This window comes from Rhamphochromis sp. 'chilingali' (assembly GCF_963969265.1).
Source record: "Rhamphochromis sp. 'chilingali' genome assembly, chromosome: 21".
In the NCBI taxonomy this organism is placed as follows: domain Eukaryota; kingdom Metazoa; phylum Chordata; class Actinopteri; order Cichliformes; family Cichlidae; genus Rhamphochromis; species Rhamphochromis sp. 'chilingali'.
The window spans coordinates 19448072-19467464 of NC_137949.1; the positions used below are offsets into that span (position 1 = coordinate 19448072).

The following is a 19393-nucleotide window of genomic DNA, read 5'->3' on the forward strand; positions in this document are numbered from 1 at the left end:
AGCTAGACGTAGATTCCCCAGTGAAGCATTAATCTTATGTTACTGTATTGTTTTTTTAAATTGATAAAAATGGGTAAAATTGATGTTTTTAGTGATGAAAATTATGCATATTTTATGTGTAACACTCAAAGATCAGTTTGAAAAATGCAGAGAAACAACGAGAAGACAGCTGGTTGACTTCGTTCACCCACAGCTTTGATCAGATTATTGACAGTCTGATAAAAAAAAAGAAAAGAAAAGAAAAAAGGCTGAACTGCACTGAAACTGACATTAGCGACGTGTTGCATAATGTTCGTGGTTTCAGTGTGCAGAGTCATGCATGTTAAGTAATCAACAGTCAGATGACGGCCAGATCAGGACGGCAGTGGGTGCATCTTCAGATGCCATCGGCCTTGTGGCGGTGACAGCTGAGCGGAGAAGCTGCAGTCTATACTGCCCGTTCCATCAGATGAAATTACAGAGGCGCGGAGAGACACTCAAACCAGGCTGGCAGTGCCCAGGCGGCGGTGAATAAAACATGGCGGGCTGGGCAGCAGAGAGTGGCCTCGCTCTGGTGCCACAAGTCGGGGCGGCTCCATCAGGAGTCACCGCTCAACGAGAGGTGCTGCTGGGAGATCGTCCTCCAGTTTGAGCATGCTCTGTTTGACTGAGTCTAAAAATCACATCCTGCTTCATCTGCAGCTGAGAGCAGTCACCACAGAGAGCGCAATCGTAATTTACTACAGTGTTACCTAAAAGTAAATCAATAAGACGATTTGATGAGGGACAACCAAAGTAACACACTTGAAAGTAAATGTCTGAGTGCAGTGACAGATGAGAATTGTCTGCTCAAAACGTTATGGGTGAGGAGGTTGTTTGGTGGTTCTCAGGTAATGGAAAAACACACCTGAGGGATAACGGTCATAAACTAGCGGGACAGGTTTCATGGGAATTATGGGATGAATAAATAGCTATACCAAAAAATAATACCAAAAAACAAACAAAACAATTAATAATAGAACAGAGATGCTTAAAAGAGGAGGGAATGTAGGCTGTGGCTGTACTTCCTCTACTGATGACATATCTGAAGTGTAAGGATCTGTACCAACCTGTCAGAGCCAAGGAGGCGGAAGACTCTGCTTGGATCAGAAATCTCCTGGGTTACCTTCAAAAGAACACACACACACACACACACACACACACACACACACACACACACACACACACACACACACACACACACACACACACACACACACACACACACACACACACACACACACACACACACACACACACACACACACACACACACACACACACACACTTTCATGTGACAACTGGCTGTATATCAGAAGTACTGCTGGCAGTGAAGGTAAACTGTAGCGCAAGAATAACAAAATATAAAGCTTCTTAAACTGCATGGGGACATACACGAAAGGCTCTGTGGTGTTACATCACACCTCTCTCATTAACACACCTCTCTCATTTCACTATCATCTATTAAAAGATCTGCAGAATTCCCAAATTACTCCATCTCCTGTGTTTAAATTTTGAATTCACAGACTTCCCCTTTTATAACAGACTATCTAATGTTTTTAACAAGCCCTCAGTGCCATCTCTGCTGTGTACCTATGAGCCTGGAGCTTACTGTTACCTCTACTCACAATATGTAGCCTGACACCATGCAGGGTAAAGGACAGGGGCCCCTTCAAAACACTCATATGCTGGCATGTCATGAAAACTTGTTGACAGATGTGAGACAGTGAGTGGCTGACACCTGCTAGGTGTAAGACCTTGGCCCTGGGAGAGATTTGATCTGTTTAAGTCTAAACGAGAACAAGGTCTCGGGTGTTCACAGATGCACCCACCGAGGAAAGCACGGATCACCAGACCCGCCCCCCCCTCTGAATGCCTTCGCTTTTCACAGGAATCATAACAAGACAAAGGCTGAATTATTTAGCAGCTTCTCCCTGTTGTGTGACGGGTTTCGCTTATGATTGAGTATGAATTTTGCATGACTGCTGACATTTCGAAAATCCTTGCTATGGTCGATCTGTCAAGCTGGGCCGGGCACGGACTCGGGGCACAGACCTTCTGTTTCATTCGAGTGCTGCTGGACCATGTCTCACACAGCCAGCTTTCAAAAGGGCAGCCCCTAAGGCCATATCAATTTTCATTTAAGCAGAATGCTTCACCTCTCTGCGATCCCTTGAACTTTTATTGTACCGCTGAGCGCATCTCATGATCAGGTTAGCTTGGAATCCCTCTGTGGAAAGGTGGACAAATTCATTACCACGCTCTAACACAAAGACACGCTGTCTGCTCCACCTGAGGGCTAATCTCCTGGGATCACCTACAGCTTGCAGCCACACACATAAACCGACACTACGGGTCTTTGTTGACAGGAGAGAGAGGTGTTTGTTCATGTGTACAGCACACAAGCCTGTGTCAAGGATGTTAACACATACTGCATTCACAGTTTCCACCCTGGCACCTATTGAGGAACCATGAAAATGATGGTGAAATTTTAAATATCACGGTTCTTGTTAAGAGCACAAGAAAAAGAAAAAGAAAAAAGAGCAGGTTTTATTTTTCTCCCCAGAGTGATTAAAATGACTGTATTTTACCTCATTGGACTTGAAGCTCTTTCCTTGCATGCCATGTTTCCAAAAGGCCAGAACGCTGTCCTGAAGGCACACTGTTACAATACAGAGGAAACTGTGTGTTAGTGCACAAACAGGTCAAACATTACCCAAGACTAATCAATTTAATGCTATGATACATTTACACAGCCCTTTTTTACAACTTCAGTCTGCGCTTATAACTGGGGCGCTGCTTTACAGCTCACTCGGCTGGTTGGGTGACCTAAGTGCCGAGTGGGGTCCTGGCTTTGACTCTGGACCATTTCCTGTGTGTCACAAAAGGACCCCCTGATGATCCTCTAATCATCATCAGGGGGTCCTTTTGTCCCTCTGTGGGGGGTTACTCCCACTAGGTTTATATCTGGGACTCCCCACCATTTGACCTTAGAACTGAAGAAGCTTCTCGGATGAGAGGTGAAACGTCTTCAAGCAACTTAAAGAAGTCCAGACGCTTTTCTTTGCAAGCTCCTTTGACTACGATGACCTGGATGACTGAGAACCTTCACAGACATATGTGTCATTAATGGTTTCCTGTCTGTGCTCTACTGTCCCTGTCCAATGAAAATGTCCAAAAAATTATTATAAATCTGTTTCGCACTGGAGTTTATAAAACACTTCCTTTAAAATTAAGAAATGTAATCTTTTACTAACAAGAAACATTTTCCAGAACCAAAACTTCTTTTAAACACTGATGCCTTTCAGAAATCTCACCAACAGCTTCGATGCAGAAGTCAAAGCTGAGCTCAGAAGCCAGCTTCTTGTTGGATTTCAGTCTGCCCAGGAGATTAACGATTTTCACATTTTCTGGGGAGAGAAATATAATTATTGTTGTGCTGTATGTATATGTGTATTCTCCTCAGCGAGTGGGCCAATCTGAATGAAATCCGATCACGAATTTGAAAAAGTGCCGCAGGGATCTTGCTACTAGTAGTAATGCTGGTTGATACAGTTTGTGTACAGTGTACAGACACTTACGGTCCAAACACACCAACACTGTGTCTCTCTCCAGCTGGGTGACATGGATTGCGTCCACCTGCTGATTACCTGTGGGGAGAGAAGTGCTCAGTAACCGTCCTGCTCTCCAACTCTTTCTTCTATTACTTAGTTTATTTTGCAACACTACTGGATTTGCCATCAGTTCACTAATGCTACACACGCTTTTGTTTTTCTTCAATTTTTTTATCCAAGCATCTTGAATTCTTCCACAATTCTTAAAACAACGCACATGTTAGACTTACCTGGTCCAATTTCTGTGAACCATGATGAGCAGGAGTTGAGGTTGATAGTCTCAAAGCAGACCACCTGACTCGGCTCTGTGGCCTGGCTGATGGCAACACACACCAGAGGATACTCCTGCTCTGGAACCACCAGCATCTCAAACACCTTTAGCGGGCTGGGAAGAGGGAAGTCAAAGTGCTGCGCCAGGAAGAGAGAAGCAACATGTTATCTATGATCACCGGTGTTCCGCTGTTTAAAGTACAAGAGCATCAGTTTTATATAATTATGCTTATGGAGACACTTTCACAATGAGCTGTGGAGCAAAGGAGTAAAATCAAACATGCATGCAAGTTATGAAGCACAACCTTACTGGAAAAGCAGAGGCTTAATTAGAGATGTTCATGTTTCTGCTGTGAGAAAAATAACCAACTGACCTTGATGAGCATAAATCTCTGCATGGGCTCATACCACTGCAAAAGGACAATCCCAGACTGAAGCGCTCCACACAGGTACTTGTGGCCAGTATACGGGTTTCTCACTGTGGATCAGAACAAAAAGTCAGAAGAGCATACAAAACTAAAATGTTGTGGCAAAAAAAGGAGGCCATGATGCAACTTTTATACAGACACGGTTTAATATGCAGGGTTTAAAGGGGAAAAGCCACTCACCAATGCAGCACTTGTGACAGCCCTTTGTGTCAGGGATCTTAGTTGTCAAGGCAAATCTCCTGAGGAGAGAAAGAGTCAAGTTGTCGTGACCACAGTCTTAAAAGAGCTGATGACGTCTAGAATCAGGGAAGTTGGCCTGTGGTTCTCTTTTTCTCTGTACCGCTGCAGCAGTTTGTCACAAAGGTAAAAGAACAACAAAAAGACTGCACAGCATGGGCGTAGCAGCAACACTTTAAATGAGAAAACCAGTGGTGTGATCTTATCACAGTGTGTCAGGCGCCTGCTGAAAATGCGGTTAGATAATCTTATTTATGAGTTTCAGATACCAAACCAGGCCTTTCGAGCTTACTTGGGCAAAGGGAAGCGATGAGTCTGGAACTGAGCGGCCAGGCCCGGCTTCTTCATCTGCTCGAACAGCCCGATGAGATTGTGGGAGTACAGCTGGAAGGTTTTACCTGCACAGCGTGGGACACAGCGTATCCCATCATCAGTTTCATTACGGGCAATAATTTCTAAATATTTTTGACAAACTTGGATCTCCTGAAGCAGTTTTCACATGTAGAAAGGTTAGATGTGGACAGGGGTAAAAACAGAAGTGTGATGATGATGATGATGTGAGTCATGATTACCTTCTGATGAAGCCAGTTAATAGAATATCAAATCAAGCCAGGGGAGAGGAGGGTGGACAGTGTCCAAGGGAAGAGGAGAAGAGAACAGAGGTTAAGTAAACCAAGGTGCAAAACTGCTGAAGGTAAAACCGAAAGCAGACCTGACGCTTCATAATCCCATCTTCAACTCTTAAGATGAGAAAAGGAGAAGTCGTTGGGACATCCAATTGAAGACAGTTTGGTTTCAAATGATAGCTAGCACATCTGATTTCTATATGGAAGACACTGCTCTTTGTAAGCGTAGCCAAGGGTAATATAACTGCGTTTCTTCAGTAAAGGGACAGGCCGTAAAGCCAGATGTGCCCCTCTTGGGTCACTGCTACAAGTATAAAGCTATTAGAGAGGCTTTCTGGGGCTAAACAAAGTACACAGTTATTTTTGGGCACAGATATAGCGGATGTGTTGCCTCAGGGGAGCAGCCAGATAACACAGGACAAAGAAGCAGCAGGTTATGACTGTGGCTGTTAAAGCAGGAGGTTGTTATAAATCCATCACCTACCTGATAAAGACATCAGGTTGTTGTTGATAACGTACAGCCACGTGCATTTCCTTGGGAAGAGCTAAACAGAGATTCAAACACAATAATTCAATAACTAAACATTGGCTTGTAAAAGAACAGAGTCAACAGTCAAACTGTCCAATCAGAGCTCAGCAAGTTTTCTCCACACCTCAAAACACAAATAATTCATTATGATGTACCAAACTCTTTATTGTGTTTCGGTTGTTTTGCTCCACCAACTTTAGGATTATGATTAAAGATGAAAAGTGACGAGATCGGTTCTGTTTATCAGTCTGACTCTTTAGCAGATGTCTGACTGCTTTCTGTATACACAGGGTTTCAGTACAACAGCTCATTATGTCTCAACTTGACACTGAAGTAGAAAGAGAAATGAAAACTTAAAAAGGTCAAAATAAATTCTTAAAAAAAATAAAATAAAAAACACTACAATGCATGCACACACTTCTGATTATTTAAACAACTAAGATCAACTCACATTGCTTATTAGAATTGTGTAATGCACTCAAGTTCCGAAATAGCTGGTGTTCTTTGCACAAAGCCCAAACTGACTGAGATGTTGAAAGCTCGTTTCTTCCTCTCTGCCATGATTGTGTCAAAATTTGATAAAAGAACGTGATCAGCTTGGACGTATATCAATCAGAAGGAACTAATAATTTGTGACCAGTTTGTGCAGGCTACAACTGCCAGCCCATGAATAATTTATTTTAATTATGATCGATTTATCTCTAACAAAATATGTATCACAGACTTTGTAGGTAGCTGCAGTTAAACCACAGCTTAAAAAACCATTACTTAAACTGGGGGTCTTAGCTATTATAGACCAATCTCCAAACTTCTTATTTCTAAAATTCTTAGTAGTATTTATCAAACAATTAACTGATCATTTGCAGAGGAATGGTTTATTTGAAGAGTTTCAGCCAGAATGCAGAGTACATCAGAGTGCACTCCACAAACCGCACTAGCAAAGCTTACAAATTATCTCGTGGCCTCTGATAGTACACTCATCTCTGTGCGTCTGTGTTTTATATATTCAGCTATGAAGTCAGATTAAAATTAATTAGTTAAACTACAGGCATATAAACTGGTGTGTGAATGTGTGTGTGAATGGGTGGATGACTGGATGTGTAAAGCGCTTTGCGGTCCTTAGGGACTAGTAAAGCGCTATACAAATACAAGCCATTTCCCATTTCCCATAAAGGCTTGGATGAGCTACTATCAATCTTCCAAATTCTGAATTCAAATGAAAGTGAGGTTTGATCTGAATTCGGTGATTTTTGACCATGATATATCCTTCAATGTGCACATTAAACAACTATACAGGACTAATTCATGCATTCATTGTTTCTAGGCTGATCAGGTTGCTTTTACAGTTCCATAAAAAGCCCCTAGTTAATCTAAAATGCTGCAACAAGAGTACCAAAAGGGACTATAAAAATATATATTAGCTTCTGGTCTTTAGCTCCCTGTTGGATTGAAAATCTTTTTCCTCACATATAAAGTCTTGTGTAATCTGGCCCCATTGTAACTCGAAGACCTCATACTATCATATTATCTCAACAGAGCACTTTGCTCACAGACTGCAGGCTTCCTTGGGTTTCCTAGAATTTCTAAAAGTAAAATGGTTTCAGAGCCTCCCTCCTGTGGAACCAGTTTGGATTCAGGAGACTATTAAGATTAGATTGAAAACTTTCATTTTTGATAACGCTTTCAGCTATGGGTGGATTCTGAATTATCCCTTAGTTATGCTGCAGTAGAACACCCATGATAAATATAATATAAAGCAGCTTTTGTGTATTCCTGCCTGAAATCAATAAAACAGTTTTATCTGTGTGCGTCCCATAAAGACTCCCAAGCAATAGAATCAGGGTGGAGCTTCACAAAAAATTACAATTTCATTTTCAAGCAAGTTTCAGCTGCTGTTACCTGCTCCATTGTAGCTTCATGCAACTCATTAAGATTCAGAGTATAAATGCCATCTTCTGTCCCAAAGATTAGGTACTGATCTAGAAGAGGGATTAAAAAACAACAACATTGTGTTAGTAAAATAGCCGAAACCCTCTGTGTGTGGTATGCTCACTGCTCTTTGTGTACCTTTGGTGTCTGGATGGATCCATGACGTGGCACAGTTGATCTTCAATGGACAGCCATCAAACACTTTAGAGAAGCAGGCTCCCATCTGCAATGAAAAGCAGCACAGCTCAAAGCAGGCAGCCTCTTAAATGTCAGCCAGAGTTTAATGAGCTGAGCTGAACCACAAAGCAGAAAGCTCTGTGGACCCCAAATATCTACAGAATGTACAGTAGAAGCTCAGACGAGAGTTTAATAACAGTCTCAGTGAAAGCGGGACGGCGGGAACCGTGAAGGACAATACAAATGATTCACTCACCAGTACTTTAGGAGTGGGTGGCAGGCCGTTGATAGCTGGTTTCTAAGGAGGAGGGGAGGAAATGAAAACCATAAGATAATATAGATGCAAAAGACAGAACAATTATCCTAAACTTAGCTCCATAATTTTAAAACCAGCTTGAACAATAAGCAAAAGAACAAAATGCTTGTGTGAGTGTCCTGTCAAAGTCAATTAAATATGAAACATGAATGGATGCCAAGTTTCCCCCATTAACCAGCCACATTTGGATATAACAAAGGAAAAGCATCATATTTGAGGTTTCAGTTTGAGTTCAGTCAGCTAGCTGGAGGCACTGCATGTATCAAATGTATGCTGTATGTTGTAGTATCACATGACATTTTATCCTTAATCCAATGAGACTAAATGTAGCTATTATGTGTTACAATCAGAAACTATAAACTCACAGGGAATTCCTTTTTCTCCTTCCGGTTTTGCTCACTGGATGGTGGCTTGGGACTCCCTCCATTCACACTGCCATCTGAATCATTATCTGTAATGAAAAACCAGGCAGGTAAAATTACACTTACACAGTATTAATATCAGTTCACGCTGTCAAACAAGGAGGGTGTGAATCCAAAGATCAACCATGTTTACATCAGGCTCCCTTACCTTTAAGTTCAGATTTACTTGGAGCTTGCAAAAAAAATAAAACATTTCAGCGCTTATGAAGAAAAATGAAGAAGACAAAGTATGCAGACTCATACTGTGAATAAATCTGGATTTAGAAATAGACACAGATATGCTGAGACTCACCAGGATCCGAGGAGTGCGACAAAAGGCCGGGGCTACTGACGCTGGCTGACAGGAGGTCTGGAGATGAGTTCTCCACCTTGTTGCCCTGCTCAGGTGTGCTCTGTCTGCGAGCCACTTGGCTCGGTCCATTCTCCGAGTTAGGGAACCTCTTTACTGTCACAGACCTCTCATCGTTAAGGCCCATTTCCTCTGATGAGGTGCTTGAAGTTGGCTGAGAAGAAACATAACACTACAACACATTTAATCTTTACTTAAACCTAAAAAAAATTACAGCAAAAGTAGACATCTTTAAATTTAGGTGTTACCTTTGGAGGCAGAGGAGGAGGAACGCCTGGCTTGATGGTTGATCTGAAATTGAACCATTTTTAGCAGTAAGGTGTAAACCAGCAGAACAAAAGGTCATGCATTCATGATAAAATTTAAATCTGATGGCATAACTCACCGCTCCGTATCATCAAAGGCATCTTCAAGATGGGCGACGTGTCCCCTATAGGACAAACACAGTAATGAGTAACGCGGAAAGTAAGACTCATTTGGGTTTAGGAGGAATGCAAATGTTTATATGAAGTCCTATCTTTGAATGAGAACAATGAGGGGAAGATTCTGTGTTACTACAGACTTTAGATCACATTTGAGGTGACCTAAACCTACTGGGGACAATGATATTATTATGACTATGACCACTACTATAAACTACCAGTTAAAAGTAGGTTTCAAAACAGCTTCAATGCAGTTGAGCCCAAAATGGTTAGGCTGACACTTCAGCACTTTTTCTCTTCACACAACAGTAGTACACACAGCTTAAATCTACAGTAATCGTCACACCACACATGGTGAATGAAGAGGAGGCAGAAAGGGAGGTGGGCGGACCACGCTGAAAAAATGGTTGTGGCGCAGCAAGGAGGGTGTGGATTGGATGGCGTAGCTTATTACAGCACATGCAGTGTTAGTGTTACCGTTGGAACAATTCATCCTCAACGCTTTTGAGAAGGCTCCTTCGAGGGACAAGACGAGAGCGACACCGACAGTCAAAAAGAGGACAGAGAGAAGGTGAAGGAGGAAAAAAAACCCAAAAAACAAACAAACAGTCAAAGCACATGGACATGTGAGAGGGAGCTTAAAGACCAAAGTGACATTTCAAAGTGCAAAAGGGGGGCAAGGGGAGTAGGGGAGTGAGCTCATGTACAGCCATAGGTTAGGTCCAGTGAGCAAGCATGTTAATATGAGACACAGTGAAGAAAATCTATATACACAGAGAATCAAGAATGAGTAGTTTCTTTAGGACTAACATGTTTTGACTGTCTCAAAGTAAAAAAACAAACAAAACAAACTCAGACGATGTGAAATCCAAACAACAACAAATCTTTAATTTGCCTTAAATTCATTTGTCTGGTTAAGCCTCATGAGGCGCATTTATCTAAGACAAACCAGGTAGAGACTGAACGAGAACAACTGGGGGTAAATGGGAGCAGTTCCCATGACAACAGTTTCCATGGATCACCTGGTTGTTATTCCTCCTTCTGCAAAAGGACTCCAGGGGGAGAAGTCATTATCTTTGACATCCTGTGGAAAAGCATACATTCACAGAAATAGATATTTACATAGCTGCAGTTTTGTTAATCATCTGATATCTTTTTACTCCACACACACACACGCACGCACGCACGCACGCACGCACACACACACGCACACACACACGCACACACACTACAAACAGAAACTAAAATTAGTGTTAAACAGAAAATGATTTAAACAGAACATGATAATCACCGTTTCATAATGAGCCGCAGTTTCCTTCTGTACTGGTGCTTTAAACTGGAGCTTGTCAACTGTAAAAAACAGAGATGGTGTTTCTTTTCTTTTCTCCCTTTCTTTGCGCACATCTTTGACACTAGAGGGCATCAGCATCCAACACTTCAACACACACAAAGCACTGGAGTTATCAACATTGGGCATTAGTACCAGAAAACTTGGGAAAAAATTCCTTCCTAACCTAAAAACAGGTGTAAGAACAAACCCAAAGCAGATCATCTGCTTCCACAACAGTTAACCTGCCAAAACACTACAGAGATCCCTCACTGATTTACGATGTTACGACTTGAATGTTTGGTCTGTAGCTTCGAGACGAGTTGCTCACTAAAGACAGACACAGGTTAAACTTGACGCTGACCAGACCTGTTCCCTTTGGGGAAATATTAGTGTGAGGAAACATGAATTACAGATACATCACAGGACAGATTCTTCAGCAGTTTAGACTTCAGGTTGCGTTCTGTCAAACAGTTGATCCAATAAGGGTGTCTGGTTTGCTGTCCAGTATAAATACGACATGATTCGGCTGTAATTATGAAGGTGAAAGAAATCAGCCCACATAATCACCTTCGCATTAACAAAGACGCGTTGTATTAAAGAATTCAGACCACAGATCCCTCCCCACCTCCCCTTTCCCATGTTTTTCTTCTCAACATATCCAGATAGTGTGGAGGTTGGGAGGTAAGAAAAACAATAAAAAAGTTTAAAGAATTGAAGCCGAGTGATCAGGTGAGTCTTATGAGGCAAGCTTTGCTTTCTTGTCAGGGTAAGATTAGTCATTTAAATGCAATTTCAAGTCAGTCAGCCTAACAGGAACCAAGATGTCACAATATCCAAATTATTCAGCCTTACAAAAAAGCTGAAGTTACATTAGGTAGCCACTATATGCAGACAAAATCGCCTTATTAGTACCATTTAAATGTCAAACCGAGTGTTCCATTTCTACAACATTATCATATTTCTAATGAAATCTTAGGGGTGAGGGTTGGAATTAGACAAACACACACTGTCTCACTACTCTCACACTGACCTGCATCCACCCTGTGTCCCTCAGTGAAGCTAGGACTTGAGGGTGGCTCTCTTTGGTCTGTTCCATTGTTTGCTTCATGGTGGAGGGAAGGTCATATAACAGTGAGAAATTTAGATAAAAGAAACCAGACAAGAAGTACATCTGATACAAGCGATCACAGCACAGACGAGCACAAAACACAATGCAGCATGGTATAAATACCACACCTATCTCAACGCCAGGCAGCTGTTAGGTCATTCTAAAATGATGAAATGAAGAAATGGCCACAAACTACTGACACAACAGGCACAACACTGCATTCGGCTTTATCTATCACAACTAACGGCGACACAAAAAAAAACCAAAAAAAAAAAAACACAGCTTCCCTGAAGGGGCAGGGGGCAAGATGTAGAACTGTGACAACTGGACCCATCGCCAAATTCTTGAAAACAAATTCTGGCTAAAAACTTGAGATTTTTAGGAAAACTCAGAGACCCTTCAGACAAGCTATTTTGCAGGATTCCTTGAGCAACAGATGAGACAACACTTAACATGTAAAAATAGCACAAGCGACTTTACTTTCTCTTCCATGAATCCACAGACTTTTTTTTTAGACACGCCAAAACATGCTGTGGCCTGGAAAGGTGCCAGCCTCTGCTGCAGGATTAAAGGAATGACCCTTGGTGATGCCACCAGACCTAGATCGACCTAACCACTCACAACAGCTAACACGCAAACCAACGACAGGACAGAAGCACAGCGAGCGATTGCGGAGAGGGGCTGGCCTTAATGATCCATTTAGCTTTGATGTTCACTTACAGTCGATCTCTGAGCGCGTCCTCTCAGCTCTGGCATGCTTGTTGGTGGAGCGGATGGTGTGTCTGACTTCGCTGTTTCCCTGAAACTGATGGTGAAAGACAGAATTTTTATTGAGGGAGCAGCACTTCAGAAGACAGTAAAATGTTAGGAGCTTATATAATATTCAGTGTGTAATTATTAGTTATCGCATTATCTTTTTAGATTATCTACAAAATTTGAGTTACGGTTAGCCAAAGCTGAGCTGAGACCAGCTTTTCTGGAGCATGATCACATTATTATGCATCCCAGTGGCTGTTTGTTTGCAACAAGCTCTATTGCTTGCAGTCAATAGCCTTTAGAGTTTTTTTCACTCATCGTGGCCAAGACAGTGCTACTGCTGTCAGTGGGAGAAAAGCACAATGGTCCTTTAAAAAGCGCTGGTACCACCTCTTTGGCTGCCACATAGATGTGATGTTGAATCCAGTCGGAATAATAATGTCATTGGAGAGAATCAGGAAGAGGGGGAAGGGAAGTTTTAGGGGAACATGAAAGACCTGAAAGAAGCTCGCTGGTTATAGTTCACCGCTGAAAACATGTCACACATTCTAATATTTACATTCACTGATAAGAATCTGTCGTGTAGCTCAAACAGCAAGTGATAGTTTAACGTACTTCTTTAAATCAGTTATTTGCAACAAGTTCAAACATGTTCAAACAAACATGTACCAAGAACTGCATTACAGGTTTAATATTTTCAGGGTATAAATAAAAGTTGTGTGTTTATATTTCTGATTACTAGCTTGTTGACTGGGTTGGCTTTGATTTTCTTAGACAATCTCCTAACAACACACATTTCTATATATGATTTGGAGTCAGTTATTACCTCAAGGTCATCCTCATCCATTTCTCCAAAATTCTGGTGGTTGTCCGGGTTGTTCATCTTATCAATAAGCTCTGTGGCAAGTCTCCTCGTCAAACCCGTCTGAGCCATAAACACATGCTGGGAGAAACACTAAAGAGTTAGAGATCTTTACCAGGATCATAACAGGAAAACAGCTGTTTGTGTTAGACACCTGACACTAATTTGACACATAAGAGTCATAAAGGTATAGAAGCAAAGAATTTAGATTCATGTGGGGGTGGATGAAAAGGAAAGCACACTCTCTGTCAGTTCAAAGATTTTTTACAAATCATGACCTTATCAGGTCTTAAATTTAGGGAAATACTACCCGAGTTGTTAAATAATGACATCATCTGAGGTTGTATTTACCTAATTTTAAGACATGCAAAGAACCCCATTTCTTTTATTATGTCCTGATGCATAAAACTTTTGTATTTAAAGAGGGTGTACTTTCTTTTCAGATTGCAGATTGTAGGTAGTGTTCTACCCCAAAAGCTTGTTACAGATCACCAACTCCTAGCTATAAGGATAAATCATCACATTCCAGGACTTCTGGGATGCAACTATCCTCAGAGATACATGCTGTACTAATGAGACGAGAATACACTGTGCTTGTATACCTAAAAATTAGAAACAGGTGCTAACTGAACTCTGGCTCCCATCCTAAAGAGCTGAAACTAAGATAAGCTTTAATAAATACGAAACACTGAAAACAGTTCAAGGCCAGAGTCTGACGGCAAGCCAAACACTGAGAACGTCAGCCAAACCACACAGAAGCTGAGGAGGCCAGCTGGGGTTCATAAGGCTCTGCTGAATTTGGACAGAATGACAACTTCTATTTGTTTGTCAGGTGTTTTAGATTTGCAAAGGAACATAGGCCAACAAGCAAAAGAAAAAAAGAAGACGAAGAAGACACTGCAAAAAACAACAGACTCTCCGAAAACATTCACATTTTTTAAACATCAGCGCTCATACTGCACTATATTTTTTTTATTTTGAACATTTCAACCACGCATGGAAAACCAGAGTAATATTTATTACCCCTAGAATTTTTTCTGCAGTGGGCCGCTTCTTTGGGCTCTTTGTTAAACACACTTTCACAAAGTTATGGAAGGCAGGAGACCTGTTGGATAAGATAAGTTTGTTTAAAACAACGATTATTCATATTATCTAAGAGCAAGGTATAAAGGTATAAATTATATCGCAATCCAACAATAGCATTGTGATTACTTTGGAACACTCACCATTTGCTCTTATCTTTTAGCTTCGGAGGCTGGAAGCTACTCTTCGACATCAAAAACAAGGCCCTACAGCAGATAAAGGAATGAGGATTTAATGACACCAAGGAGGAAAATGTATTAATATATTATGTAAGGGAGCTCTAACTGATCATTTATGGGGAGGAAGTAAAACATACCTCATTGGATGCAAGTCAAACATCGGAGGCTGGAGCTCAGCCAACTCTATGGCTGTGATGCCAACAGCCCAGACGTCACACAGCTGGTTGTAGCCCCCGTTCTTCTCCACTGCAGCTACTTCAGGAGCCATCCTAAAGAAAGTGAGGACAGAGATTTAGCAGTGGCTCATTTGTTAGAATAAAAAGCAGAAGTCAGCTTTAGTGAAAGAGCAGAGGCCTGAATGTACCAGGGTCTACACATCTATAGCGTGTGACATTGAACTTTCATCTAGAAAATGGTGAAAAATATTCTAGGATGGAGCTGAAAAGGCTTAGAGTCTTTCACCAGCACTCTTTAACCAAACTAACAAAAGCTGTCAAGGGCCTAGAGGCCTGTTTTACACAGATGACACACTCACCAATAAGGTGTTCCGATAAAGGACTTTCTTTTGGCAATGGTGGCTGTTATTTTGGCTGCAACTCCAAAGTCAGCTGTAAGAAGGATAACAGGGCTTTTCAGATTATGTAATGCACATACAGCTAAAGGTTGTTCAGGAGTTCAGGTTCTTATGAAATAAAGATGCTGAAGAGGAACTTACCCAACTTCACGTCTCCGTTGTCTGTCAGCAGTATGTTGGCACCCTGTAAAGAGTAAACATTTGATTTATGCTGAGAAAATCCATTTAAAAAACATACAACAAGAATTTATTAACATTAGAATGAAGCTTGATTCTCATGTAAAACAACGTTTCAAAAATGTACATTAGATTCAAACAGTTGTATCTATTATGGATCTCAATATGATCACTTCAGGCATACACTGTACTGCTGTGAGCACAGGAGCTCCGCCCACCTGCTCCTCAAACCTTCTGTTTGCGAGGGGGAGCCAATCAGAAAAAGTTGGCTTAAAGAGTGTTTCAGAGATTGAACTGAAGAGCTATATCAAAGCAGATAAGGATCATCTTATAATGTTAATGACGTAAAGTCGCTCAAGCAGAGTCTAAAAAGATAAATACAGGGCCAGAAATAACCACAATAACAGCTTTATATGTGTAAAGATTTCTCAGCAACACCCGGCATGTTACTATCCTGGCGTCTCGTAAACTTGGAGTAGTATCACAGCCTTTAATAGTTTCACTAATATTGTTTCTGCTGGCTGTGACTGACGGTGTCTCTGGTGGCATCCTGCGGTGAGAGTAGAGGAAACAGGAAGTGCTTGCTGCATAGAGCTGAAAAAGATAATAGATCCAGCCCTGACCTTTATGATAACACATGAGAGCGAAGTTCCAGGCTTTAGTGCATGCATCGAGCAAAGTTAACTTCAGCTCAAAAGTGCAAAAGTAGCATCAGTCACATGCTTCCGAGCAAGCACACCCAGTTATGCTTTTCCTGTGACTTTGGTTTTACACCTATGCTGCCATGTCCGACCTCTGCCCCATTTTGAGGGCCACCAATGCATTCATGCTGACATTAATAGTACTGAAACTGCTACTTGTGCTGCTGCTTTTTCTTGAGATGTTCTGAAATTTACTGCTTAAAGTATCATCAGACGGTCGGTGTTTGTATGTGATGTATTACAACAGCCACGATAAGGAGACAAAATTCACATTCAAAGAAAATGAAATAAAAACCAATTGTACCTTGATATCGCGGTGCATCTTCCCCTTAATGTGGAGATATCCCAAACCCTGTAAAGGAAGGCACAGCATTACGTAATGACCACATTTGAAACCACAAACTCTGTAACGTTTCCTCAAAATATTCCAAGTAAATTACCTGTAAGGTCTCTCTGCAGACGTATGCTATTTGAAGCTCTGACAGAGGTCCAGTCACTATTACACACATTCATTCAATGTTAGTAGGGCTGAAGACAGAGATGGCACAAGGTGCATAGCAATAAAACGTAGTTCATGTCTGCACCTTGCCATGTATGAATAAAACTAAAGCTCACCATGATAGATGTCCTGCAGAGATCCTCCCCCGCAGTACTCCATGCATATCCAAAGTTTCTCTCGACTAGAAAAAAAAAGCAGAATTAAGAACATTTTAACCACTTATGCAGTCACAAAATACACCAGAGCAAACAAACATTTTGAGAAGCTGCGAAGCTTGTTTTAGAAAAAATAAAATAAAATTGCTCCCTGATAAAAAACAACTAAGAATAAGAGGTGTAAGAGTTCTGAAACTGGAAATGAATCCTCCATAGAAAGTTTCTTCCTGTTTCACATGAAAGCTGAACATCTAAAAAGCCTTCAGGTAAAGCGTGTGCTGAAAATACAACAAGCGATCGCTGCTGTGGTGAGAAGTTTTCTCTCAGCTTTGTTGTTCACACGCTACACCCTAAAAAACATATAAAAACAGACCAAAAACAATAACAAGGCCTTATAATTTAGAGAATGGTTGCAGTCCTAATAAAAACGACACGTGAACCAGTAGAGGGGTTGCTCACTGCCACCTTGTTTCACTCAACATTTAGGTGGTCATGGAAACCATTTCAGGTAACTAAAGGGGTCAACAGGAAACTTAAAATTTCCCCAGATAAACAGGGGTTCCTTTGATTAAATTAAGGTAGTTTTATAATAATTAATGCACAGTTCATTGTTGCTCATTAACGCTTTACTGTATCCAGTTGAGCTCTGTGTGGCAACGCCACATAAGACATGCCTGCTGAGATAAGACATACAGCTCTCTGCACGAATAGCCAAATAAAATAGTTCAGAGGCTTTTATTCCATTTAAACCTGCTGGAAGTCTAAGGAAGATGTGGGCGGAACCGGGCCAACTTCCTCTGAAATACCAGCCACAAATCATGGACTCCATTAAAACAGAAGAATAGCATCCTGGCACCGAAGGGCCTAGTCAGCACCCGTCTGCCCAGTTGAAGAGTCTGAGTCATACTTTCACACACACAGGTTTACTAAGTAATTAAATACATCATGTGAGTTTCAGGCAGTGGCTTGTTAAATCCTTTTGACAGTTACATATGAATTCCACAAATGTTATGCACTCGACTGGCTGTGAGAGTGAGGAAAAAAAGAAAACAAACTGTGAGGGTAAAATGACTATGCAGGAGCATTTTGTGCTGGCTCTTACCAGAGGTAGCTCCCAAAGTAGGCCACAATATTGTGGTGCTTGCATTCCTTCACCATGAAGATTTCCTGCTGTATGATGGAAAAGTCATCCCCTGGAAACAGAGAGAGAAATCACAGACACACGGACCAAAAAAAAGTGTTTATTTCATTTTCTGCCCTGCTTTGTTTTAAAATGAAAAATTACTGCAGTCTTAAAATAAAAACCATTTAGTTTAAAAGATCATGTAAAAACCCTCAGAGGTAGTATGTTTTTTGGGCACTAAAGTCTGTTGACACAAACGACCACACAAGCATCCAGCGTGTGACAATGCTTGCATCTTCCTTAAACTTTAGGCTTTAAAAAGGCAAAAAAACAACCCTAAATCTTCTCTTTGTTATCTTTTCAGTTCAGTAAACAAAAAGTCTTCCCATGTTTGCCAAGGTTTCACCATATTTTATCCCTGTGTAAATACAGCAGGATACAGAACACTCAATGACATGAGAGGTTTTAAAGTTTATGTGGTATAGGTCATTATCAAAGCAGCATTCCAGCTCAGCAAAGATCACCACCACATTTAACCAGTAGGAAGCAAAAAGACAAAAATATGTAAGCTCAGCTGTCCCAGTTGAGCATAGAAAGACAGCCCTGGAATACATTAACAGCTGGTTAAGATCAACTACACTCTGTGACTGTCATCACAGGCAATGCTTTAAGCTTAAGTTCATATATAAATGTCTTTGGTTCCGCGATCAATCATCCAGGTTAGGAAATGAAGAAGTACTCAAACTGATGAAGCTTTTCTCCCAGTGAAACGCTACGTGCAGATGAACAAAATCCACTTTCTTTGATTCACACATAAATATACTCTCTGCTTAAATAAATAGTAGGTTGCACATCATTGGTAGTGACAGGAAATTACTGAAAACAAACTTATTTTCTTTCCAGGCTGTGGTCAAACCTGTGAATTCTTGTAACTGAGGTGGTATGTGAACAGACCTCTTTTTTTGCTTCTGTTATACAATCATCAGAGTAAATTAAACTGAGCTGCATTACACAACAATACTGTGCTTCAGACACCAAACCAGGTGGTTTGGGGTCAGCTTTTCTGATACAGGGCTAGTTATACTCAGAAAGAAAGCATGATCAGCAGAAAAACTTCCTGAAGCACAGCGGCTCGTTATTGTGCACAAACACTTTGCAAGCAACTAGGCAACTTGCGTACAGCCAACCTGTTTTCAGTGTGTCTGGGACAGTTTAGGCTTTTTCACGTGCCTGGAATGCAAACACGAGTCAAACTATTTAAACAATACACGAGTCGTGTCTTAAAATAAACCAAACACTATCTATATGCCTTTGATTTTCCTACATATAACTCAGTATAGCAGAAAGCACACATTTCCGTACGTCACATTATTTTAAGTGACACAGAAGGAGACTTTTTTCCCGAAAACTCATTCAGTCACCAAGGTGGCATGTCAGACATTCTGCGTACAGCTTTTACATAGCTGAAATGTCAAAGAAAAGTTTACCAGAAGGAAGACGTATTGCAAA

General features: G+C 41.1%; 1 protein-coding gene across 11 annotated transcripts in view; it reads right to left on the reverse strand.

Annotated features, from left to right (window-relative positions):
• The window catches only part of map4k5 (mitogen-activated protein kinase kinase kinase kinase 5), a 28080-nt gene that overhangs the window by 1407 nt on the left and 7280 nt on the right, over window positions 1–19393 (reverse strand). For 2 of the 11 annotated variants that reach the window (XM_080870563.1, XM_080870558.1), the window contains exons 4-34: window positions 17864–17954; window positions 16723–16787; window positions 16548–16603; window positions 16412–16459; window positions 15371–15413; window positions 15191–15263; window positions 14793–14924; window positions 14620–14682; window positions 14417–14498; window positions 13358–13474; window positions 12496–12580; window positions 11698–11769; window positions 10629–10687; window positions 10360–10421; window positions 9301–9345; window positions 9164–9206; window positions 8859–9087; window positions 8715–8738; window positions 8510–8595; window positions 8085–8126; window positions 7790–7874; window positions 7622–7701; window positions 5678–5738; window positions 4860–4965; window positions 4511–4569; window positions 4277–4380; window positions 3863–4040; window positions 3600–3668; window positions 3336–3428; window positions 2610–2680; window positions 1089–1144 (exon numbers count right to left, since the gene is read on the reverse strand). In XM_080870563.1, coding sequence (XP_080726689.1) covers window positions 1089–1144; window positions 2610–2680; window positions 3336–3428; window positions 3600–3668; window positions 3863–4040; window positions 4277–4380; window positions 4511–4569; window positions 4860–4965; window positions 5678–5738; window positions 7622–7701; window positions 7790–7874; window positions 8085–8126; window positions 8510–8595; window positions 8715–8738; window positions 8859–9087; window positions 9164–9206; window positions 9301–9345; window positions 10360–10421; window positions 10629–10687; window positions 11698–11769; window positions 12496–12580; window positions 13358–13474; window positions 14417–14498; window positions 14620–14682; window positions 14793–14924; window positions 15191–15263; window positions 15371–15413; window positions 16412–16459; window positions 16548–16603; window positions 16723–16787; window positions 17864–17954 — 2479 coding nt within the window. The remainder of the gene's footprint in view (window positions 1–1088; window positions 1145–2609; window positions 2681–3335; window positions 3429–3599; window positions 3669–3862; window positions 4041–4276; window positions 4381–4510; window positions 4570–4859; window positions 4966–5677; window positions 5739–7621; window positions 7702–7789; window positions 7875–8084; window positions 8127–8509; window positions 8596–8714; window positions 8739–8858; window positions 9088–9163; window positions 9207–9300; window positions 9346–10359; window positions 10422–10628; window positions 10688–11697; window positions 11770–12495; window positions 12581–13357; window positions 13475–14416; window positions 14499–14619; window positions 14683–14792; window positions 14925–15190; window positions 15264–15370; window positions 15414–16411; window positions 16460–16547; window positions 16604–16722; window positions 16788–17863; window positions 17955–19393) is intronic. The other 9 variants (XM_080870559.1, XM_080870564.1, XM_080870568.1 and 6 more) reach the window with 6 other exon arrangements.